The sequence below is a fragment of the Pseudonaja textilis genome, chromosome 13, assembly GCF_049901715.1.
Source record: "Pseudonaja textilis isolate UNSWEBS1 chromosome 13, rPseTex1.2, whole genome shotgun sequence".
Classification (NCBI taxonomy): Eukaryota; Metazoa; Chordata; class Lepidosauria; order Squamata; family Elapidae; genus Pseudonaja; species Pseudonaja textilis.
In genome coordinates this window covers 3,025,896-3,051,335 of record NC_142002.1, presented here as the reverse complement: position 1 = coordinate 3,051,335, position 25,440 = coordinate 3,025,896, and the positions used below count along the sequence as shown (strand labels likewise).

Below are 25,440 nucleotides of genomic sequence, written 5' to 3'. Positions count from 1 at the left end.
CTTGACACAATTTCCAAGCCTGTTTTAAGTTGCTGGCAGTTTTGCAACTTCTGATGCAACATATTGGAAGCAAATAATGTCAAAATGGAGATAATACAAAATGTAGAATACCAGAGTTGGAAGGGACCTTGGAGGTCTTCTAGTCCAACCCCCTGCTCAAGCAGGAAACCCTATACAATTAGAGACAAATGATTGTCCAGCCTCTTCTTAAAAACCTCCAGTGTTGAAGCACCCACAAGTTCTGGAGGCAAAGCTGTTCCACTGGTTAATCGTGACTGATTCCAGATGACAGAGTTGGAAGGGAGCTTGTAGGTCATCTAGTCCAACCCCCCCTCACCCAAGCAGGAGACCCTACACTATTTCTGACAGATGGCAGTCTGGTCCCTTCTTGAAAGCATCTAGTGATGAAGTTCCCACAACTTCTGAAGGTTGCAGGTAGATATAATGAAACCAGAAAGGTAGCTTTTTACCTTTATATCCAAATATACCAATATATAGATATAGATATATATGTATAATATGTTTGTGTGTGTGTGTATGTATATATACATATACATACATATACATACATATACACATACATACATACATATATATATATATATGGCATTCAGCTTTGTTCAGGTATTTTCCCACATCATTGTAGTTGTACTTTTAAAGTTGTAGCAACGTTTCGGCAGAATCTCATCTGCCATCATCAGGCTTCTGTGTGTGTGTGTGTGTGTGTGTGTGTGTGTGTGTGTGTGTGTATAGGCTTTAAGGAAATTAAAGAGGTCATTTTGTGTTATCCTCGTTCAAAACAAACTCTGAAAGTGGACAATTGTGTTGCCGTTTTCCAGGTAGTTCATACATTGTGTATGGATTTAAACATCTCCCGTGAAATGCAAGAAAATTCTGCTTTGCAACCATGGCATGTTTGGGCTGCAATGGCTGCGATTAGTGGTTTTGGGTTGGATTTAAAAATCGACATTTCTCAAACTTGACAACTTTAAAAAGTATTGACTTCAACTCCCAGAATTCTGTCTGTCTGGGGAATCCTGGGAGTTGAAATCCGCATCTCTTAAAAAAGTTGCCAAGATTGAGAAATGCTAATTTAAACCATCCTCTCCTAGGGTACTAAAATTTTAAATAGCTGTGGGAAACCAGGAGTATAAATGGAAATACTGCGTATTCCAAAGAGAGGACCTAGGGATTGGCCCAACAGCGGGTGAGAAAACTTTTGGATGGAATTTTTTATTCAAGTAATCCTCGACTTACAAAAGTTCATTTAATGACCGAAGTTACGACGGCACTGGAAAAAAAAGTTTCCCACTTATGGACATTTCAGCATCCCCGTGGTCATGTGATCAAAATTCAGGCGCTTGGCAATTGCCTCGTATCACATGATCCCCACTTGCTACCTTCTGACAAGCAAGTCAGTGGGAAAGTCCAGGTTCACTCAACAGCAGTGTAACTAACTTAACAACTGGAAGGATTCACTTAACAACGGTGGCAAGAAAGGCTGTAAAACGGGGCAAAATTCGCTTAATGCATGCTTCCCTCAGCAACAGAAATGTTGAGGGCGACCCGTATTGATCTCTGCGTGAAGAGCAAGAAAACACAAGAGTCGTAAATACATACAGAATCCATTTTTATTTAACTTAATCATGTAGTACTGTAACTACTAGAAAAAAAAGCAGAGGAAGAGAACCCTAAAGGAGCATCAGCCATTCAAAATAGACAAAGGTTCTTTTTTTTTTTCTTTTTCTTTTCATAATGTAAAGAATCCAGAGTATATCGCAACAGGAATAAATTCTTACAACAGAATATACAAAAACATTGATCTTTCCCCCCCCCCCAGCCCCCATCATCTACTGATTCATTTTAATATAAACACAGGAATTTCTTTTAGGAATAATTTATACACAGCAAGTCTTCCTGTAATAAATTGGCATGTTATTTTATTCGGGTTTTTTTAATATTTTTTTTTAAAAAAAGTTTATATTTTAAACAAGGTTAAGTTGGAAAATCTATTTGTAAATGCATTCAGTTCCTTAGCACTTTCAAGTCGGTTTGTTTGTGTGTGTGTGTGTGTGTGTGTGTGTGTGTGTGTGTGTGTGTGTGCGCGCGCGCCAGGAAGGGGAGGGTGAGGGCAAGGGCGTCATTTTTAAGTGGGTTTTTTTTTTATTTATATTTATATTGTATTTTATTGTCCCAGAGGTAGAAGATCTCCGTGGACAATCCTTTCTTTACAAACCTCACTGGTTTAGAAAACAGAAAATTCAATTTCAAAAAAAAAAAAAAGAAAGAAAGAAAGAAGGTACCAAAACCACTCAAAATCATTTAGGCGAAGAGGAAGATTTGTTTCTGAGATTTAAAAAAAAAAAATAGATATTGTCTTCAGACTTTTCGTTTAAATACTTACAATAAATAGGGACCTTTCAAAGAAAATGGGTCTTTTAAAAGAAAGCTTCCAAGTTGTTAAATATGTACATAAATCTCTCCGAATCACTCTCTCTGAAGTCACCTATTATTCTTTTTTCACAGAAGGGAGAAAGGACGGCCGGACATAAAATTCTCTTTCCGTGCAATGAATTAAATCGTAGAAGTGACACTTTCATCGGTCGCTGATGAGGCCGTCAGGGTTCTCTCGGCCTAAGTAACAATAAAGCAACTTATGCAACCAGGATTCCAGTCCTGAAACCCATTTCCCTTGGAAGCCCACTCCTCTGCTTTCGGTATTCATGCAATTCCAAGAAAAATAGGTTTAAGATGGATACTAAGAGGCCGCAGGGCTCAATCCGTTTTCTTAACCAGTAAGGTTTTTTTTTTTCTCTCTCTCTCTCCTCAACCTGTTATCTAACATGGTAAATGTGAAACGATGGATGGATGATCCCACCTATCCAGAGCTCTCTGGAAGGCTGGGTTACTGAAGATACAGAACACAATCTGGGCTTAGGGTGCGCACAGGGCAATGCACAAGTTGTGATTAAGAAATGGCCACAGGTCTCTCTCTCTTGGATTGGTGTAAAGGTAGTAACATCGGTATCCCGAAAAAAGAGAGGGGAGGAAGGAAAACCACATATACTGAAAAGTGCTCTTAAATCATTGTTAGCATTTATAAACTACAAATGTTTATATAAACTACTCTAGCGTCTTGCAAAATGTAATGAAATATATCATTTGTTTCTGTAAACCAGATCTTTTGTCAACTGACTACCCGTAATCTACTGGACTGAACAGCCCCAATGAAAAATGCTAATAATGGATTGGTAGTGGATAGGAAGGATACAGAATTCAAAGCTGACATTTACACACACACACACGCGCGCGCAACCCCATGTATGCGTGCAAAAAAAGCTGTCTGGAACTTGCGTTAATGAGGATGGCCAGAGGGCCATAATCTATCCCTTTCAAATTCTCCAAAATACATGGATGGAGGGCATTACTTCCCTAGACTCCAGTGGGAGTTACCTTCCATTAAGATGCTTTGAGAAACCTACTTGGTTTGTTCTAGATGCATGTAGAGAATCGGTTGTTCTAGATCAGGGGTCCCCGAGCTTGGCAACTTTAAGACTTGTTGACTTGGTCCGTAAGTCTTAAAGTTGCCAAGTTTGGAGACCTCTGTTCTAGATGCATGTGGAGATTTGGCTCAGGGTCAAAGTATTAGAAGCAGCAGCGGCAGCCTGTATAAAGTTCTGCTTAGTGTTATTTGATTCCACATCAGAAATGCTCCAGAACTAATATCAATGGAACATCTAGAACTCCAGACTTCAGACTTGCAAGTTCCAAAGTAGTTAGGATTCCTGGCCACGAATGTTCTCATAACTGTAAGCACGCTCAACTTGGGTCAACCTGTGTTTTGCTGGCCAGCACTTCTGCCCCATAACTTGTGTTTGGACTGAACCTTGTGGATCTTAAAACCTACCAGAAAGACATGGAAGCGTTTCAACCTGGAACCCACCGGTCCTTCAAAGAGGACTCACAATTTGTTGAATGAAGCCCACATTCTGTATCTTCAGCACCTCCAGGAAAAGAAAGCTCACCCGGAAAAAAGCATGCTCATGATTTGAACTGCGGTCGATCCAACACCATGAACCGCCATGGATCAAATCCTTAGCCTTAGTCAGCTGTTCCAAAAATCCTAGCCATGGAACAGGGAAGGAACAATTTTCCAATTTTCCCACCTCTCGTCTCCCTGGGATGGGAAAGGAATGTAACCATTCTCCGTGGAGAGCAATTTTGCGTGATTTGCCAAAGGTCAGACCTTTCCCATTGATAAAGAAACTTAGGGAGGGGCCAGGATTAGACCAGAGTTGGGGGTCACCAACATGGCACCTTTTAACTTAAAACAAAAATATATGTATTTAAAAAATAATAATAAGTGGTTTGTCTTTTTGCAAAAATCTGATGATCTTGTATGGGATTTGGGCAAAGTTGTCAAACGTAACTTTTTAAAAATGGGGAAGGAGTGGGCGTTTATGGTGCCTGAAATAATTGCCGACCCCTCAGCCAGAAGATATATGAACAAATTACCTGAATAGACAACAGGAAAACATCTTGGACGAACTTAAATAAAAGTCACAATGAAATGTCACCAACTACTGGAATGAAATTTCATTTAAAAATATAACTATATCAAACATTATACCAACAACAGGAGTGTCATTCAGATACCCAGCAGATTGTACTAAACAACCCTCCGTATTTCCCAGAGATCTAAGCAGCAGATCCACTTTCCAACCAGTTCTGGGATCAACTGCCTTTGGAGCATCAAACTGGCCCGTCGATGCTAACCAACTTAAACTCTTCACGTTATGTGGAGATGCAGAGGAGGAAGCTAAAGTGGGAACCAGCTTTCTCGAAGGCTCTGCTTCGGGTGGCATTACTGACATCAAAAATTAAACCAGCGGCGGGTAGCAGTTCTATTTTGACACAGAAGCCCTCACTCTGAACCCAAACCATGTTCTGCACATCACAGAGTAACCAAGGGACTCAGGCCGTTCGCTGAAGGAAAACCCATCTCAAAAATTAAAACTGAATTGTGGGGTTTTTTTTAAAAAAAAAATGCAGCACCATTACAATTTAACAAACACCATTGGGTAGCATCCGTGCAAAGGCTCTAAAAAACAAGCACGATACATGTTCATTGACCTCCTTACAGGATGACTGGAAGGCAACTATCCAGCTATTGATAATTCCAAAGCAAAGGGGACTGGAAGTAAAATTGCAGATATAGTACTGTCTAATCCAGCCTTCCAAAAATCTTCCGGTTTTGAGACACCCATAATCCCTAGCCAGGACAACCATTGGTTACCCTCTGCTGCCCTATCTCCAGAGTATTATATGCAAAGGTGTAAAAATAGGCAATCCACGCAGAGCTGGATCCTTCCTTAATGAGAAGTGAAAAGTCCGAAGCAGTCTTGAATTGATTTCATAGGGATGCCGTAGAGAATATGGCAGGAAAGACCACATTCTACCGTAATGCCTCAAGATCACCTTGTGCGATCGAATAGTAACACATCCAAGCCCCTAGGTTGAGTCCTGCTATGGAAAGTGGTTTGCGGAGAACCAATGGCTTAAACCAGGGAAGTCCCTCCTTCAGTTGTGTTGGAACTACAATTTCCTGCACCAGCTGTGCCATTCAAGCTAAGCCTTCTAGATTTGCGCAACAGGTGTACCAGCAAGCACTGCTTGTTCATTGCAAACTGGAAATGGTGATACATCCAAGTACTGGGAGATCTGGGATAGAGTGGGGACATAATTTGAATTAAGAATTTAGAAAGGATGGGCTTAGAAAAGCTCTTTTCAGACTTTCGTGCATGAATGGGACAAGTGGTCTAACTTTCCGGTCTCCTTGGTGAAGCCAATTCAGTTCTACGCTTTGATCATGACATCCAGCAACTGAGATTGTATCATTTCAATCCAAACCCATCCAGAAACTAAACTAAATTCTCCATCTCTTATAAACCCTGCAGAAAATTGCAGCCTTGTGCCCAATATCAAGCCAACACATTTTTGGGGTGGGGTGGGGATGGGAAATGCATAGACAACATGGGTTCACTATCAACCGAAAGATGGTATGAAGGAAAAAAAAGGCATAGATAATATTATCGGGGCAACACACCAAAAGATTGCAATAACAAAACAAAAAAATATATGTGGAAACCAACATGAGTATTTAAGAATATGAATGCAGAACACTATGGTAGAATTGAGGTGATTTGATTTGAGGTGAGCTCACCTGTGACATAGGCCTACTTATTTAATTACACAACTGCCCTATTTCTGAATGCTTATGAAATGTATGTCCTGATGGGCATTGTAAGGTTAGTTTTCTCTCCTGATATTTTAAGCCACCTACAATACAACTAAAAGTAATAACATGGACAGTTTAGAGGGGGGAAAATCATCTGAAACCAGTTGAAAGATCTGAAGATCTAAACAGGAGATTAGTATGTGCAAGAGAGGAGAGGCCACCACTAAACTCACATACACAAACACAATCACTTGAAAAAACAGAAGGGCTTCAAGCAAAGGATAGCCAGGATCTGCTCCTTACCAAAACCCATTTTAGAAACAAAAATGGCCTTAGATGACTTTCATCTCTCTAGAGGCCAACTAGTGGACATTGACACAATTAAGTTTTGTATCATCTAGTTGAGCATGACACAATTCGGATGCAGCAAGCAAGTCATCCTTCAACTTGGAGTCTCCAGGTGTGCTAAGAACGCACACCCCAAATTCAGGTGGAGAATCCAGATTCAACCCAGCTGGATGACCACAAACTGGATAAGAGGATTTCAAGCTCTGTGGCTATGAACGGTGGCCAGAAAGGAGAACCGCCATCTTACTGGCAGATCAGTGAAGCCCAGGACTCGTCACCTGACGGTTTCCACGACTGCAAAACATTGTTTGGAGCAAAGATCTCCAAACTTGGCAACTTTAAGGATTTAGGGAATTGAAGTCCACAAGTCTTATAGTTGCCAAGTTTGGGGACCCCTGGTTTGAAGGTTCAGGGGAAACAATCCAAACAGTCGACATTTTTTTCAGCTACAAACACACACCGTGTCTTTATGTTCCCACCAGGTCACTCCTAAAAGTTGGTTTGGGGGAACTCCACTTTGCTGATATTCCAGAGAAATATAGATCTACTGTACGTTTAGGTAGCTATCACTTGGTTCCAACACCTCTTTCAGGGTTTTGGAAGCACCTGGAGACCTTCAAAAGGATTAGCCCTCCTTCTCCATGTCCACATTTGACATGTAACTAGAACCTAACCAACCTGTTAAAAGCTCCCCATTTTTAAACCCTACTTCATCCCAGCAGATAATCTGTTTTAACTCCACCAAATGGTGCCCCTGGGAATTTTCACCTCCCCGTTCTTTTTAACTAGAGCAGGGGTCCCCAAACTTGGCAACTTTAAGACTTGTGGACTTCAACTCCTAGAATTCTCCAGCCAACTGGCTGGAGAATTCTAGGAGTTGAAGTCCACAAGTCTTAAAGTTGCCAAGTTTAGAGACCTCTGAACTAGAGGGACAGCAGCTTTTCATTTTTACTCAAAACCAAGTGAAAACTGCTTTCAATCCGCAACATACCACAGAGACAAAAGCATTTGTGAGTGTACAGCCGTAACAACTTTCTTCTCCAAGGGATTTGTGTGTGTGTGTGTGTAGGTGTGCATGTGTGTTCAGCAGTGACCTCCTTCTCTAAAAACCTGGAGGATGTGGTTTGTATAACAAATGAGGTCGCCAGTATTCAACAGTATATTGTCGGCTGCTGAGAAAATGTGAGATGTATATTTTTATATATACACACAAAAAAAGAGTGAGGTAGATAAAATGTTTGAAAATGAAATAAAAACTGTCCCGTTGTAACTCAGAAAAACAAAGCAAAACAAACCCTTATTTCAGTATTTAAAATGTATTATGGGGCACTTCTACAGTGATTTTAACTGAGAGCACAAAAAAATAAAATAAATAAAAAGAATCCTACATAGAATACTTTTTTTTCTTTTTTCTTTCTCTTTTTTTTTCCTCAAAAAAGGCGGGAAAGAGTTAACTATGGAGGGAGGTGAAAAGGTGGTTGGGACTGACGCTATACAAGCAACAAAGGAAAGAAAGCACTACAAACGTAACTTTTATCTCCAGTTACAATCTAGAAGTTTATATTTTAATTCTTTGTTCTTACTCAAACACAAACCCCCTAGCCAAAAAAATATTATTATTTTTTTAAAAGAGAGGAATCAATATTTCCAACCCAGAACAAACCTTCATCTGCTGCCATATTTTGTTTTTTTGGTTTAATCAGTGCTAACACAGAATTTCCATGTTGGACTACAGTTGGATTAAGCCAGTATCAACCACCACTTGGGTTTCTCCTCTTTTTCAACCAAACCCATGCAACACCTTAATTTGGTTTCACCTCTGATCACTTATCCCAAAACTTCTATCCATCCACTATTTCCTCTTTTTTTGGATGCAGCAGTGGCCAAAGACACCTGGAAACCAGAGGGAAGTTGAGTGACCTTGCAAAATCACCACTGGTGGAGCATGAAATGCGTATTGTTCCTAAGAGTTGATGGTTGGAAAGACAAGGCCGCAACCAGCCGTTACACCTACACCTGATGTACTTTGGGGTGTGTGGTGGTTTGCGAGAGACAACCCAAGCTTGAAAAGGCCAACGGGAAGGAGGGCAAGGCAACGCCACACTGCTAAGAGCAGAAAACTATGGCAACTTTATGGCCTGTGGACTTCCACTCCCAGAATTCCTGAGCCAGCCCTGAATGAGAATTCCACGCTGGCTCAGGAATTATGGGAATTGAAGTCCACGGCTCATAAAATTGCCACAGTTACCCATCCTTGCATTAAAGAGCTAACTTTTTCCTTTTTTGTGACCTGAGCCTCCATCCTACCTTGCACTGTAACAGACCTGGGCATTGTATGCGCAAAAGAGTGAGGGTGATCATTCAAGAGGGCGATACATAACCAGGCATAAACATGGATTGGCAACTTACATTTCCCCTGTCAGCCCCACAAAGCGTGCTTTAACCCAGAAAGACAGTCATAAATATAATATTATATATATTATATATATATATATATATATATATATATATATATATATATATATATATATATATATTTCAAAACAAAACAAAAAAAACCCGAAAGGAGAAGACAGAAGAGGAGAGAAAGAAATAAAAAAAACCAAAAAACAAAACCAGGAAAATCATTCAAAGGTGTTAAAAACCATCGATGGCAAATGGCGAATCCAGGTATGGGCGTTTCGGGAAAAGAGGTGTGGCGGGATGAAGATGAAAAGGTCCAACTCTATATAGAGTACAAAGCACGAGGGAAGAAATTCATCGGAAATGGAAGGATGGGAAATGGGGGGAAGAAAAGAGGGTTGACCTGAAGGTTTTTTTTTTCTTTTTCATAGATTAAATCCACAAAGATAAAGAACAAAAAAATAGCAGCTTTTTTTTTTTCCTGTACAGACATATAGATGAGTATCTGAACTGTAAAAAAGTTATAAAAGTGACACAAAAAGACAAATGTGTATGCAAATGAGCCATGGTCTAACATAGAACTGCAAGACCCCTTGAAGTCTTAATAACAGAGGGAGGGGAAAAAAAGGTCATCGAAGAGTTGGAGGCCTGAATCTGGATTAATTGCCCATTCTTCTCCCGTTTCTTTTTCTTTTTAGTGTTTCTCTTAAGTTTCTTTTCTTTTCTTTTTTTCATTTTAATTCCTTTTTTTTTTTTTTTTCCCCTGCAAGCCTGCCAAAGACTAGAAGAAACAACTCATGGCAACAAGGCTTCCTGTTTTGTCTTGTCTGTATTTCCATTCTGGAGGGCTGGGTTGAAATTTCTGCGCCGAGGAGAATCTCTTCCTCCCCTCGTTGCTCTGATCCTCCAGGCCAGTTGTATCCAGAATGAACGGGCGAGGTGGCTAAGTCAACCCCGTCCCCTTAGGTTCTGCACCGCGTTTCTTTTTTATTTAAAAAGAGAGAGAGAGAGAGAGAGAGAGAGAGAGAACAGTTTTTGTCCAGTCAAAATAGTAATAATAATAATTTTCTAAAAACGCCAGGGTGTACGATACAAATGGGAGTGTATTGGTCTGCATTTTGTTTCGATGGGGCGCGTGATGAAATAAAACTAAACGAAAACAAGGAAAACTCTAAAAGGAAGTTCTCTCTCTCTCTCTCTCTCTCTCTCTCTCTCTTTCTCTCTCTCTTTTGGCAAAGTTTGGCAGCGCTGGAAAAAGTTATATCTTTTGTGCGATCCTAGAAAGTATAAGGAATCATAGTAAAAAATAATAATATCCAGTCTTCTCTCTCTTTTTGTAACAACCTATAGAGTGTCAGGCAAGGAAAAGGAAGTAGAGAGCTGCTGGCCTGTCGTTTTTTTTGTATTTTTTTTCTCGGATGTAAAACTTTAAGAAACGGAAAAGAAATGAAAAAAAAGGGTCATTGAGTTGAACTTCACACAGACATGTTTCCCATCATGAAGCAGAAAGAAAGGAGAGGAAAAAGGGGAAACACACATCAGATTCTCAAGTTTGTTTGTTGTTTTCTGTTGCTATTGAGTGTTAATATTCAAAGTTTTTTTTGTTTTTTTTTTTAGAAGGCTGACTGTGCCCCACGTACAGAGAGAGTTCTGCTGCTCGGAACCGATCTCCTGCTTGCATATTGAAACAAAAAAAAAAGAGGAAAAAAAAAATTAAAAGTCATTTCGACTTCGAATTCGAAGAGAGGATTCTCCTGTGTGCAGTTAATGACAGTTCTTGAAGATCCACTGAGGTACAGTCGGCTTTTGAATATATTGTTATTTTTTCTCGCTTGCTCTCTCGCCTTCCTCCCAGCTCAACCCCCTTCCGATGCACGAGCCGCGTTATTTCTGCATTTGCAAAACAAGAAAAGGAAACAAAACAAAAACAAAAACAAAAACCAACAACCCAACAACCTGTTTCTCAAGGTCAGCAGGCTGAAGACTGGGGTAAAGGCAAGGCCCGCTCGTTCTTGCGTCCTCCATTCATGTGGGCATAGGACTGCCTCTCCTCAAAGCTGGCCCGGAGGACCATCACGCCTGGGCCGTTCTCGGCTTTGTGTCCTGAGTGTTTGTCAGAAGGCTGGAGGGTGGAGGAAGGATCTAAAGGAATGCTCTCCATGTTCTCTGTCTCCAAGTCAAGCTCTTCCGTGTCGGGAGGCTTGTTCTCGTCGCTGTAGAAGAAGGAGACCTCTTTGAAGGCCGGGTCCAGCTCGTCCTTGATGCTGCCGATGATCTCCAGGAAAGACGGGCGCATCTTGGGGTTGTACTGCCAGCACATGCGCATCAGTTCGAAGCTGGGAAACAGAAGAGAGGAAAGCGGACATGGTCTCATTTGAGAAGGACTTGGTGTCAACTCATAAAATGTTTCTATGGTCTTTTGAGAGTTGCCAACAGAAAGGGCAACAGGAGGGGGAAGCAGCGCAGCAGCTTGCAAAACCGAAAGCGCATTCCACAAATGTTTTCAAAGATAGTAACTAGGTGACCAAAGTTTCTGCCCAGCAAAATTCTAACTGGAGAGCATGATTGATGACTCTGGGCTATGGATGTGTCCCATTGGAGAATATGAATTACGATACACCCAGGGGATGGAGGGAAAACCAGGGTCAGGGGTGACAGTGAATGACGTGTCTCAGAGTCAGCTACACCCAGGCAGTGCCGGACATGTTAATTCCCAATAAATCCTTTTGAAGTTTTGGAAGTTTGGCTCGAGACTCACGATTTAAATAGGGGTAATTGCAGGAATCCTGACACTTGGGTTTAGCTCTTGATCAGCAAAAAAACTATGTCCCAAAGGTGCTTTTTCAAGAGGCAACTAGACAGTGGTGGGTTTCCAAATTGTTTCCTGCCAGTTCTATGCGTGGTTCTATGGCATGCACGCTTCATGCGTGCACACGGGGGTGGGGGGGGGGGTGGGGGGGGGGCAAAGACCGACTTCTGTCAACGTTGGTAAGCTAAGTTGTTTTTTTAGCTCAGCTGAGGCGTGGCAATCCGCTCTGCCATGTGAACCAGCTAAGCTAAAAGAACAAGGGAATATAGGAGAGGTAACGGCGGGGGCAGCAGGCTGGGGCCAATCAGAGGTGGTATTTACCAGTTCTCCAAACTAGTCAAAGTTTCCACTACTGGTATGGCAGAACCGGTCCGAATCGGCTGAATACCACCTCTGCAATTGGACTTTCTGGTCTTTCTTTGAAGTCGTTTCACTTCTCATCCAAGAATCTTCTTCAGCTTCTTGGATGAGAAGCAAAACATCTTCAAAGAAAAACTAGGAAGTCCAGTTGCCTCCTGAAAAAAAAAGGCACTTTTGGGACAACCGTGATCTGGATGGCTGAGAATCTCCAACCATGTTTGGTTCCAGGACACTAAAGAAGCATTTTCATGAGATAGCATGCAAGTAGGGTACACCTTTGCTTCGGGTGGGGAAAGCCAAGACATAGACTCGCACCTTTTAAGACAAAAAGAGATTGTTAAAGTTGACTCCTCATTCCTAACTAGCTTTGCTTGGTCAGGACCCCCATGGTGGTTGGGAGTTAGGTAGTCAATGCGCCTTCAGGGCATCTCAGTGAGGAAGGATGCCATCCCTTGCTACCTTCAAACACTGTAGATCAAACTCAAAAATGATCTGGACACCAGAATCAGGATTGCTCTAATTCAAGAAATTGGATACCTACAGGCAGTCCTCAACTTACAATGATTTGTTTAGTGAATCGTTTGAAGTTACGGCAACCCTGGAAAAAAGGTGGTTTATGACTGTTTTTTCGTACTTACGGACACTGCAGTATCCCTTTTGGATCATGTGATTTTGATCACATGATCCAAATTTGGCTGCTTGGCAATTGATTCATATGTAGGACAGTTACACTGTCCCTTTGGTGGCTTATCTGGCTGTGGGGCTACTCCAGGGGGCTTACAACAATAAAAAGGAAGACAAATGATCCAAACAGAAAAGAAGTAAGATAATAATAAAACAAGATAGGTAGTTCTTGACTTACGACCACAATGGAGCCCAACATTTCTGCTGGTAAGCGAGACAGTTGTTAAGTGGATTTTTGCCCCATGTTGCGACCTTTCCCGCCACAGTTGCTAAGTGAATCTTTGCAATGGTTAAGTTAGTAACACGGTTGTTGAGTGAACCTGTCTTCCCAGTTGATTGCTTCTCAGAAGGTCACAACAAGGGGGTCATATGGGACACTGCAACCGTCATAAATATGAGTCAATGGCCAAGCGCCTGAATTCTGATCACATGACCACGGGGGACGCTGCAATGGTCATAAGTGTGAAAAAACGGTTGTAAGTCACTTTTTTCAGTGCCATTGTCACTGTGAACGGCCACTAAACCAACTGTTGTAAGTTGAGAACTGTCTTGTACAGTCCACAATGGCAAAGGAATTAGAAATGCCCATTCCCCGATATTTGCTTAACGCCGCCTTCCGTCTTAAACACCAAACCAGGTTCTGAAGATGTTGGCTTGTATTTCCTCTTCCTCTTTCATTTGCAAACCGCCGGGCTGACCCAACCCAACAAGAAATCTGCCCCGATCTAACTTAACCCAGATCCATCTCACCCCCACCCCCCGTCGTTTCCCCAGCTGCCTCTTTGTCTCTGTCTAAAAACCACCAGCTGGGACCAAGGACAGGGATAGCAGCAGCAGCTCCCGGGGCCCGAAGGAAGGGAAGGGCCGAGGAGATACCACAAAGAGAGGCCAGCGGACACCTGTGCCAGCAAGGCCCACGTGACCACTTCCTTTGAGGCCATTCCACCGGCTTGCCATAAAAGGAAGTTTCCCTCGGCCCGGTGGGTTAGAAGACCTTGCCTGACACTCGAACGCGCTTCCAGAAATGGGAGGAAGGGAGAGACGGTTTGTAAACGGAGGGGAGCTACGGGATCACGAGGGAGGAATGAAAAGGCCTCTCTGACGGCACCCTTCCTTTGGCATGCAGTGACGTTTGCGACCGGGAGGCCGCATAACTCAGCTGCTGCCCTTTTGGGTTTCTGGCCAAAGGGGCTGCAAACTCTCCCTCTCTCTGTGTCCCTCTCCCTCCCCCTTTCACCCTCCCTCTCTCCTGCTCCCTCTTTCCCGCTCTCTTCGTCCTTTGGGTCTCCCTCTCCCCCTTCACCCTCCGTGTTCCCCTCCCTCTCGCCCCTTTTCCCTTTCTTCCTTTCTGTCTCCTTCCCTCCCTCTCACACCCTCCGTGTTCCTCTCCCTCCCTCCCTCTCCCTCCCTTCCCCCTCTCTTCCTTCATGTCTCCCTCTCTCCCTCACCCTCCGTGTTCCTCTCCCTCCCCCCTTTCCCTCCTCTCTCCCTCCCCCTTCTTCTCTCGTTCCCTCTCTTCCTGTGTCTCCCTCCCTCCCCGTCTCGCTCCCTCTTTCCCTCTGTGTCTCCCTCTCTCTCACACACCCTCTGTGTCCCTCTCCCTCTCCTCTTTCTTTCTTTCTTTCTTTCTTTCTTTCTTTCTTTCTTTCTTTCTCTCTTTCTCTCTCTCTCTCTCTGTCCTGGGGAATTCCTTGCCACTTCTTCAAAGCCTCACCAATCCTGGGGTTGGGGCATTGCTCCACGGGAGGAAACGTTCCACTTCTCTCTCATCTTGGGAATTATATATATATTTTTCCCCCTTTTCTAAAGTCTACAGGTAGTATACGTGGCAGGCGGTACATACTTTTCGACTGACAACAGTTCATCATGCGACTGTTTGAAGTCACAACGGCCCTGAACGAAGCAACTTTAAGTTGGGACCATTTTCCCCGCATACGACCATTGTAGCATCCCCCTATGGCCACGTGATTTATAGATTAACAACCGGAGCAGGAAAGGTTGTAAAATGAGGCAAAGCTCACTTAACAGCTGTCTCACTTAGCCACAGAAAGGCTGGGGCCCAACTGCGGTTGTACGCTGTACGCCAACAGCTGCCTGGGAGCTGAATTTCCACATTCCCTTGGAGAGGCCAGGTTGGGAAAAACACCTCCAAGAACTAATGACGGGGACAGGAATGGGGTGGATTGGAGCATCTGCCTTCATCAGTTGCTTTCTAAAAGGGAGACCAGCCGTTGAGAGTCATTTTATCAGCTTGCAGGAGGGCGGGAAACCCCCCCAAAACATTTCTTCATCCAAGAAATTATGTCAATTTATACCTATTAGCAGTTCTCCCCGTTAAACGGCAGATAAAAAGCTGTCCTCAAAAGCAAACTCCCCAACCTTAATTACCCAGGCTTATATACATCGTTTTCACTCTCGATTGCTGGAGGGGGAAACAGGGGAGGTCTTGACTTATTAATAACCCTCTTGCCGGTGAAAATTAAGACTGGAATATCTTTTCTTGCTTTGCAAATCTGCCACATCCATGCCCCCTTCCGTTCTCCCCCCCGCCCCCCGGCTAGCCTGGTTAAATAATTCCCCTCTGTGTTTTTAGCAGAATTTCAAAGCTTTGCTGGAGCGATTTCCCATTCTGGAAAAAAAAATAAAAATAAAACCAAGGTGGGGAATTCAGTTCCTTAGCAACGGCCCGACTGCCGCCTCCTTTGCCCGACTCTAGCTAGAGAGCTAGCAAAACAAGGTTGAACTGTCACCTGATACCCGTTTAAGCCCTCTGGCTAAATAAGCTCTTTTCCTGAGAATCTCAGACAGCTGAGGCCCCTTAAGCAGTTGCATCCCTCATGCGGGGCCTCGAACCCAAAAGGGGAGGGGATTTTATTTTATTTTATTTTTTAAAAAGGCAAGCAAAATAGTGTTTTTCCTTCCAGAGAGCACAACACACAAGCTCTAATTCTGCCAACTCCAACACAGTTGGGTTGCAAAAATCATTGTAAAGCTTTGGAAAAACATATAAGGTGCTAAGCCTTGGGTCTCTAGAAAAAAAAGGGGTGAATTCAAAAGATTTTTTTTTTAAAAATATCCTGGTTTGATAGAAGAAGTGGGAGTGGGGGTACTTTTAACAAGGAGCCGTTTCTTTTCTTTTGCAACCTGGAAATTTCCACTGGAAGGTTTAAGCCAGGATCATCGACGGAGTCGTATGTTGAGATGCCTATCTTGTTTCAAAAAATAATAATAATACTTGCGATCTAGAGTTCCAAATTTTACAGGCATGGGAAAAAGTGGTCAGGAAGGACGAGACAAGGCAAGAAGTGATCTTTTCTGATCGCTTAAATCAGCCGCCTCCAACCTTTCTGGCTTAGCAGATAAACGGTGTGTGTTTCTGTGAGAGCAGTGGGTGCACATGCGCAGCTCCATTTGCGCAAACGGTGGCCATGCATGCCCGCTGCTTGCACAAATGGAGTTGCATACATGAGCATTCGCCCACTGCTTCTGTGGCCCAGGACCAAACTGGCCGGGGCCCGGTAGTGGGCTGCGGACTGGAGGTTGGGGATCCCGGACTCAAATCCCCTTTCCCTAAAATTGGAAAATGGACAGAGATGTTATGGAACATCTCTAGTGTGCTGGAAGTAGCATTTCATGCCTATAGTCGATCTTTGCACTCTTGTCAGAATCTAAAGAAGATAGAACTATAGGGCTGGAGGGGTCCTTTGAGGTCTTCTAGTCCAACCCCCTGCTCAAGGCAGGAGATCTTATTCTATTCTGGCAAATGGTGGTTGTCTGGTTCATTTTTGAAAAGTTCCCTCTTGCCGCAGGCTTAAAAACGTATCTACACGTACACATCGAAACATAAATAAATTAAAACTGAACATTAAAATCGAAGGACACGTGGTGAGGGTGGGGTCAGAGTGGGGGGAAGTGGGACCTGTTGTTACCCCCACCACTGAGCAGTTCCCCCACTGGAGCCCGAAGCCACTGACAGAATAACATCTTCAACGCCCTTATGAAAGGATGGGGGAAGGTTGGGCCAGTGGTGGGATTCAAATTTTGTTACTACTGGTTCTGTGGGCGTGGCTTGATGGGTATGCTGTGGCTTGGTGGGCGTGGCAGGGGAAGGATACTTCAAAATCCCCCTTCCCTCCCCACCCCACCAACCTGCTTTCCAGCTCTGTTCTCCTGTGCTGGGCAACCAAAGAAGACCCAGCCGATGAGCTGGGACCTCCATGGGAGGCAGAGAAGAGATGGGGTTGGCGGGGCCAGTCGGAGGCGATATTTGCTGGTTCTCCAAACTACTCAAAATTTCCACTACTGGCTCTCCAGAACTGGTCAGAAGCAGCTGAATACCATCTCTGGTTTGGGCCAACTCACATCGGGATCCAAGATATTCCAGAGGGCAGGAGTAACAGCAGAGAAGGCCATCCTCCTGGATCCCACTTGCCGGAATAATTGGATTGATGCGACCCGTAACGTGCCTCCCCTGCCATGGGACGGGCCTATCCCACAGCAGTCAGATGAAGAGGACAAGGCAGGCAAAGAGAGGGAAGGTCTGGCTATACGTACAGCATGTCTGGGCAGTTGTCCGGCTTCTCCAGGAGGCCTCCTTCCATCACAAAACGTAGAACTTGTTCATTGGACATGCCTTGGTAAGGCTGCTCCGCTAAGGTGGCGATTTCCCACAAAACAACGCCGAAAGACCTACAAGGAAATGGTTAAGACATGTTAGAGACACCCTTCAGCTAACCTTTCTCTGGAGGAACTCAAAAAGGTAAAAGGTGTAGAGATGCAGGATAAGGAATGGCTGAAGCTGGGGGGGGAGGAGTGAAAAGAGGCATCAGTCTAGCATCCCTACATCGCCACAAGCAAACCAAGTCCAGCCCGCTTTGAGTGCTGTTGATCTTTATCTAACACTAACTGGGTCAGTTGAGAAGATAGCAATAAATCAGCTTAACTGGACCTCCTCAGGTGGGCCTGGTCTTACACTGATAAAAAAACTTACAGAAACACTTGGGTATTGGGGACAGGGGCACACAATTCCTGCAATGACAACATCACACAAACTTGTGTAGTTGCATCCCAACAGCTACGTCATCTGCATACGTTCTCGTTTTGTTGACAGTGTGGCACCATCATGGTTTGTTAACAGGCATGTGGACTGTGCTATAAAAGTGTTGTGTAACACAGCTAGGGAATAATACTGCAATTATAAGTATCAATTACTGGGTAACACTGGATAAAAAGTTAGGCACAAACTGAATCAATAATAATAACTCCTACTCTTTTTATGCACTCTAAAAAAAAACCCCAACTCATAGGGCCTGATCTGGTGAAATTTAATGTGGAGTCAATTGTACAAACTACACTTTGGATAAAGTAATAAATTGATTTGTTGCAAACAGGCCTGGAAGTTTTTATCTCCTTGTCTTTGTGAGGCTGCCACGCTGAATCGGATTCAGTTGTAAATATTTCAACTCAACCAATGTAATCCCCACATTTGGCTTTGAATGGGACACTTAAAACATGCATTAAGAATATTCAGTTGATTTTTTTATTTTATATATTAACTCCGTGACCAGAAGAAAACCCAGATATAATATAAACCAGTAAGCAGAGTGCAGAAGACAGAAATAACGGGCCAAATTCAAAATACCTGATGATCTAAACTTGATTTGGAGAACTCAATAATCTTACCCAAACCATCGTTCAAATGCAGCCTCTTGGAGTGACAACTGCATGGAAGTTAGCAATTTTTGATGAAAAATCTTACTAGGAGAAAGCCCACTGCCCCTCCCCCTCCATAAAATTTGCATATGCACCAAGCATATTCCTTAATCACATAATCACACTTGGCCAATAAAGAATTCTACCTATCTATCTGTTTAATTATATTGGATTATACGAAAGAAGTTTAAAATATCAATGTTCCCTGCAACTTTAACTTGCTACTTTGGTTACAGAATGCATTCTGGATCTACATAACTATTAAAATTGCTACTAAAGTAGTAGGTACTAGTACTGCTACTCCTAAAAGTACTATTAAAATTATTGTTGTCATAACCATTAAACACGGTATCATAGGGAAACCGTTTTTAAATCAAGGCATCTTAAATGGGCTAACATGTAGAATGTGTCAAAAATTCAGGACCCAGAACTCCCAAGGGATCAAAATTTGGAGAGGTTGTAGTTGCGTCAGTGTTGCCAGTTGCTGCTGCACTCGTGAGACCTTAATTTTCAATGTTCTGTGACAATTTCCCAGCCAGTCTTGCAATCCCTTATTCCCTGCCCCGCCCAGCAGCAGCGGTTTAGCTGCCTGCTGGGAAGGGAGAAGAGGGAAGGGAAGGGAGATTTGTGATGCTCTTTGCTACAGTCTCACAACGGGGAAGCTAGCAGAAGTTAGAAGCTGCTCCTGCGCCCAATGCTCTGTTGCCTGCTCATGGTCAAATCACGTCACTTTTTAATTATATTTACTTGATTTCCATAGCCACCCATTTCAGCAAACGACTTTGGGCTGCTCACAATTCAGAATATATATTACAATTAAAATCTTTTAACACACTCCAAAGCGATGGAGACAGTAAAAAGAAAGAAATCTGAAGTTACCAAGAGCAACTAATTCAGTGTTTCTCACCCTAGGCAATTCCAAGATACGGGGGGCTTCAACCCCCAGAATTCCCCAGTGAGCATGGTGGCTGGGGAATTCTGGGAGTTGAAGGCCACACAACTTAGAGAAAGACCAACCTCATGGCTGGCTCTTTCAGAAGACATGATATTTAGATGCCTGGAGTCCCATTTGAACAAAAGAAAGCCTCGGTGACAGGAAGAATCTAAGGAAGATTTATAGGGAAAAAAACATGGCCAGAAGTTAATAACCCTATTAATTTATTCATGCCACATAACCCAAAGGGGTTTTTATATTCCAAATTGTACATATCTGCCGTGTTCAAAATATTCATTAAAACAACGTTATCCAAAGGGAGGCCGTTATCTGCTGCATGTATGAATTCTCCACAACTCCTGAAATGTTGGAATTAATTATGGAAATCTTGATAGTAACTAGAATGTTCATTTACTCTGGGATCTGGATCCAAATGAGCTCCCATCCACCATCTTACGTCTGCCGTGTTTATTTTTATTCCGTCAGCGGAATCTAAAATTAAAAAAAAACCAGGCAGCTCCACTCCAAAGTTAGCTTTTTCAGAAAGCTAGACTGCAAGAGAGCAAACGGCTTTCCCCATCCCAAGAATTTTTTGCAGCGGGCAGCCAAATTCTGCAGCGGATTTCCCAAAATATACAAATCTATATGTAGCGGCCAGGCCTGCCAAGCCTGGAGATCTAACAAGCTTCGTTGGGGCTGTGGGAAAATAGCACAGAAAAACAATGACACCAGTTTTCAACTCTTACAACTTGGAAGCTATCACATGAGGGAATTCACTCTCAGTTTACATTTTTAAATTTTTTTAACATACAATAAATCCATTCCATTTCAATCGTGTGTCGATTAGGTACTTATTTCATGTGCTTAACAATTACTAATAATATTCTTCTTAACAGTATAACCATATAATAATCATCACATTCCCACATATATATGTTGTGGTTTGCCGGCAGCAGGGGTGGACGGCTGAGGTCTCGGAGAGCGAGGACTCGGATGAGGGGTCGGATGCGTGTGATGCAGGGATGGGGCCAGGACCGTCAGGGAATGGAATGCGGCCTTCGGAGATTGTGGAGGCTGGTACCAATGATGAAGAGCGCCCCGAGGAGCCTGTGCCCAGCGTGCGTGCGCGCAGGGCTGCTCGAAGGAAAGAACAGCTGCAGCAGCACGGGTGACTCTGGAGTAGGACTGCAAGGGGATGGCCCCTTCCATAAGGGATAAAAGCCAGCCCTCAGAGGTGGGATTCTTTGCAGGAAGCAAAGAAATCCTTTCAAATTCAAGTTCTTGTGGAAGTCCTGTCTATCCTGGTTTGTTTTCGGAGACTTTGGGTTTTGGATATTTCCCTGCAATTAATTCTTGTATTCTTGGCAGCCTTTTGCAACCTTGAAAGGGCCTGCTTTTATCTGGGACAATTAGTTTTAATGAATGAATGGACTTCACAGAGACGCATTAAAAAGGTTTGCTTTTATATATACTTTGTGTTTATTTGATTTGAACGAGGCTTGGGTCAGAACAATATAAGTAATATTCAGTATATCTATTACACTAATTTCTCTTATCGCTTTATAATTAGGGGGAATTCCCTCTCAAGTGGATTCCAAAACAGGTAGCTCTCGAATTACAAATTTAGTGGCTTGTTCGAAGTTAAGATGGCACTGAAAAAAAGTGACTTATGACCATTTTCCACGTTTAACGACCATTGCAGCATCCCCATGGTCACCTGATCAAAATTCAAACCCTTGGCAACTGCCATGGACTTATGACTGTTGCATTGTCCCGGGGTCATGTGATCAAAAATAAGACGCTTAGCAAATGGCTCCTATCGATGACGGTTGCAGTGTCCCATAGGAGGGGGTGTCACGTGATCCCCTTTTGCGCCCTTCTGACAAGCAACACTCAACGGGGAAGCCGGATTCACTAAGAAACCACGTTACTCACTTAACAACTGCACTGTTTCGCTTAACAGCCGGGGGCAAGAAAGGTCATAAAATGGAACAAAACTCCCTTAGCAGCAGAAATTTTGGGCACAATTATGGTCGTAAGCTGAGGACTACCAGTATCTGGTCTTTCCTGTTACATCTACTATAAGGGACTAGGAAGAAGTTTTGACCAGGTGTGGGATTCAATTTTTAACAACTGGTTCTGTGGCCTTGGCTTGGGTGGTGGGCGTGGCTTGGTGGTCATGTGACTGGGTGGACATGGCTTGGTGGTCATGTTATTGCCTGGGTGTGGCCAACTCAATATCACTCACATCGAGGCACGCATCTCCTTGTGTCACGCCCCTGGTGAAGTCTGACTCTGAGGAAGAGGAGGAACAGCCAACAGGGAGTGGGAGTGTGGCTCCAGAGGTGGTGGAGGAGGCTGGGGAAGGGCAGAGGCCGTCTGAGCAGTCAGAGGAGGATCTAGGCCCATCCCCTCTCCATCCTAGGTCACGCAGGGAGGAGGCGATCAGGGAAAAGCGAGGTCTACTCAAGAGGAGATTACCATGATCCTCCTCGTGGCTTGTAGGTGGAAGCTATGTATATATGTTTGCAACTGCGCAGTTAGAATTGCTGAAGTCAATTAGTGTTTAGCTTGAAAGAGGTTTATCTTTGCTGGGATTCTTCCCATGGACTTTTCTCGGTTATTTTCCTGGAGTTTATAATTAGTTATCTCGGCTTGCTTCGGAACTCTCGTCAATGCGGTTTTGTTTTGGTTTTCTGTTTGCCTCATTATTTACTTTTGTGACTTTAAACTGTGCCTAATAAAACAGTGAAGTTAAGTTGAAGGCTTTACCAGACTTTAATATATGTTTTGGGTTTGGGGTTATTTTGAGAGACTATGGGTCATCACACCTGGGCTGGCCTCTCATGACTGTGGGGATGCTGCAACAGTCGTAAGTGGGAAAAATGGTCATAAGTCACTTTTTTTCAGTGCCATTGTAACTTTGAATGGTCCCTCCATACAAGCAAAGTACCAGCAAAGGAGGGGAAAAAAACTCCAGAGACGTTCCTGAGACGGGAAGTCTAGTCCTGCTAAGAATGTAATAAGGGTTAACAGAGAGGCAGTTTCTGTAAGCAACACCAGAATGTTTCCTTCCTGCCTTCCTGACAGGATTAGGCCAGTAATTTCTTCTAACAACCTGTTCTCTGAACTACTTTGGATGTTAACAACCGGTTCTAGCGAATAGGGGCGAACTGGTAGAATCCCACCCCTGGTCTTGACTAATCAGAGAAATCGGTCAGTTTTATAACCAAACAGTTTGAACTGGGGGGTGGGGGGTTAAGCATGACCAGGGACGCAGTGTCTCAGTGGCTAAGACGTGGAGCTTGTCGATCAGAAAGGTTGGCAGTTCAGTGGTTCGAATCCCTAGCGCTGTGTAACGGAGTGAGCTCCCGTTACTGGCCCCAGCTTCTGCCAACCTAGCAGTTCAAAAACACGTAAAAAAAAGGCAAGTAGAAAAACAGGGACCACTTTGGTGGGAAAGTAACAGCGTTCAGTGTGCCTTCGGTGTTTAGTCATGCTGACCACATGACCATGGAGACGTCTTCGGACAGCGCTGGCTCTTTGGCTTTGTAATGGAGATGAGCACCGGTCCCTAGAGCCAGAAACGACTAGCACGTATGTGCGAGGGGAACCTTTATCTTTACCTCAAGCATGAAACAAAGGTTCCCTAAGGAAATAGAACTCCCGCCGAGATGTCTACAGCTTTCACAGCAGACTATCTTCAAAGCCACAGCTATCTAAACCAGGCAACTTTAAAGACTTGTGGATTTCAACTCCCAGAATTCCCATGGCTGCCTGGGGAATTCTGGGAGTTGAAGCCCACCAGTCTAAAAGTTGCCAAGTTTGAAGACCTCTGATCGAAACCTAAGAAGGTACGAAACAACCAAGCTCCAGGGACCGGCAAAGAGCCATCCAAGAATGCTTTTATAAATTATTTTATTACCAAACATCCGAGTGGGTCGTGAAGACGCCATCCTTCAGCGATTCTGGAGACATCCAGCGCACCGGCAGTAGTCCCTTTCCACCTTTCCGGTAGTAATCAGTCTCGTAGATATCCCTCGTCATGCCGAAATCTACAGAGCACACAAGAGACACGTATGTGCTCAGCAAATCGCAGTTCAAGCAGAAATCAAAATAACAGCCAAGCCAAGATTAGCCAGCAGACTTCAGTTGTGTAGCTCTATTAGCACACACTTTTATTTCTGTTTTATAGCACCCCTGGGATGCACTAAAACACTTCAGTTTATCTGTAAACATATAGATCACTACGCTTCCTATCAATCTCAGCCTTATTTGTTATTTTAAAGATAGCGAGTTGTTGTTGTTGTTTTTAAAAAATCATGCTGGGCTACAAAACCAAATGAAATCCTCAGTGCTCTCAGAGTCTGATTGTTGGCTTGCAGACCTTTCATGACCTGACTAGGTAACATCATCAGTGTGAGAAAGGGTACTGTTTGCTTCTTGTTTATATACAGTAGCTTTCCCCATGAGTGTTGGTGGGAATGTGATTTTTCTCTTTGGTAGTTCCTAGATTTGGCTATTGTTTTCTGCTTAATTATTTGTCTGGTGTGAATCCCTGCTTATCTGGGAGTTAATTGCTGGGAAAGATATATTCTGATCTTTTTGCTTGCAAAATCAAGTATCAGTCTCTAATGTCACCTTTATTACAATAATCCCTCTTGGTCTTCTATGGTGTCAGTACTTCAAGGTAGGCCAGGGGACAAAACAGCCTTCTAAAAGTCTATTGGAAGTCTACTTTTGTCATCCCCTAAGCCAGTGGTAGCTAACCTTTTTGGGCTCCTGTGCCAAAAATTGCCCAGAAGGCAATGCGCGCGGGTCCTCCCACGCCCCCTGCGCATACGCGCACGATCCCTCTGCCGCCCCCTTACCTGCACTGTGCATGTACATGCCTCCCAGCTGACTTTCGGCTGTTTGAGGCCTTTTTTGGCCCCTCAGAGGCTCGAAGGAAGCCTCTGCAGCCTTTGGAGGCCGAAAAACGGGCCCATTTCATCACTTCCTGTATTTCCGGAAATACCGGAAGTGACAAAACAGGCCTGTTTTTCGGCCTCCAAAGACTGCAGAGGCTTCCCTCGAGCCTCTGGGAGGCCGAAAATCAGCTGGGAGGCATGCGCATGAGCAGTGCAGGTAAGTTTGGCTGCAGCTCGCATGCCCACACAAATGGCTCTGCATGGCACCTGTGGCACGTGTGCCATAGGTTCGCCATCACGGCCCTAAACTATTGCAAGAAAACATGATAATGTCCCTTTAACTTGCTCCCTCGGCCTATGTAATATGGAGAGAAATATCTCACTGTAGATCTAAGATGGGCTTTCTGTAGCTCCCCTTGTACTCTCCTTTTCAAGGTCCATCTACCTCTATATATGGGCTGCAAAATGATTTCCAAAAACACTTAAAAGTTGGTGGCAATACCCCAGTGTTTTGACTGGAACAGGTTAAAAACTAATGGAAGGACTCTGGAGGACTTCTCGTCCAATGCCTTGCTCAGATAAGAAACACTGTACCATTTCAGACAAATGGTTGTCCTATGAACATGAAGCCTGTATCAAGAACTCAATATTTTACACACACACACACACACGCACCAAACTTGGAAATTCCTACCCTATCCATTTCTTGGAGGTGTCACCAAGTCTTGCTTGTACATTTTCAGCCTGTTGTGTCTACAACAATACTAAACCGTTCCTTTTTCCAAGCAGTAGTGAAGTCCTACCTCCGATTTTCACAGTGAAGTCCTCTGCCACCATGCAGTTCCTGGCAGCCAGGTCTCTGTGGACAAACTTGTTGGCGTTGAGATAAGCCATGCCATCTGCAATCTCCCCAGCCATCTGAATCATTTTCTTTAAAGGCGGAGGATTCTGAATGGGGTTGTTCTAAGGAAGAAATGGAGATCGCCACCAGGTCAATAAAGTTCTTTCCTTATTCTAACCTCGAGACTTGGGTCATTTTCAG

The 25,440-nt window shown here is 43.6% G+C and overlaps 1 protein-coding gene across 2 annotated transcripts in view; it reads right to left on the bottom strand.

The window, feature by feature from the left end:
- Positions 1-1,613: 1,613 nt before the first annotated feature.
- IGF1R (insulin like growth factor 1 receptor) overlaps positions 1,614-25,440 on the bottom strand; it is a 210,014-nt gene continuing 186,187 nt past the window's right edge. For both annotated transcript variants that reach the window (XM_087941839.1, XM_087941840.1), the window contains exons 18-21: positions 25,202-25,361; positions 23,414-23,543; positions 17,397-17,531; positions 1,614-11,325 (exon numbers count right to left, since the gene is read on the bottom strand). In XM_087941839.1, the coding sequence (XP_087797965.1) occupies positions 10,959-11,325; positions 17,397-17,531; positions 23,414-23,543; positions 25,202-25,361 (792 nt within the window). In that variant the 3' untranslated portion in view covers positions 1,614-10,958. The remainder of the gene's footprint in view (positions 11,326-17,396; positions 17,532-23,413; positions 23,544-25,201; positions 25,362-25,440) is intronic.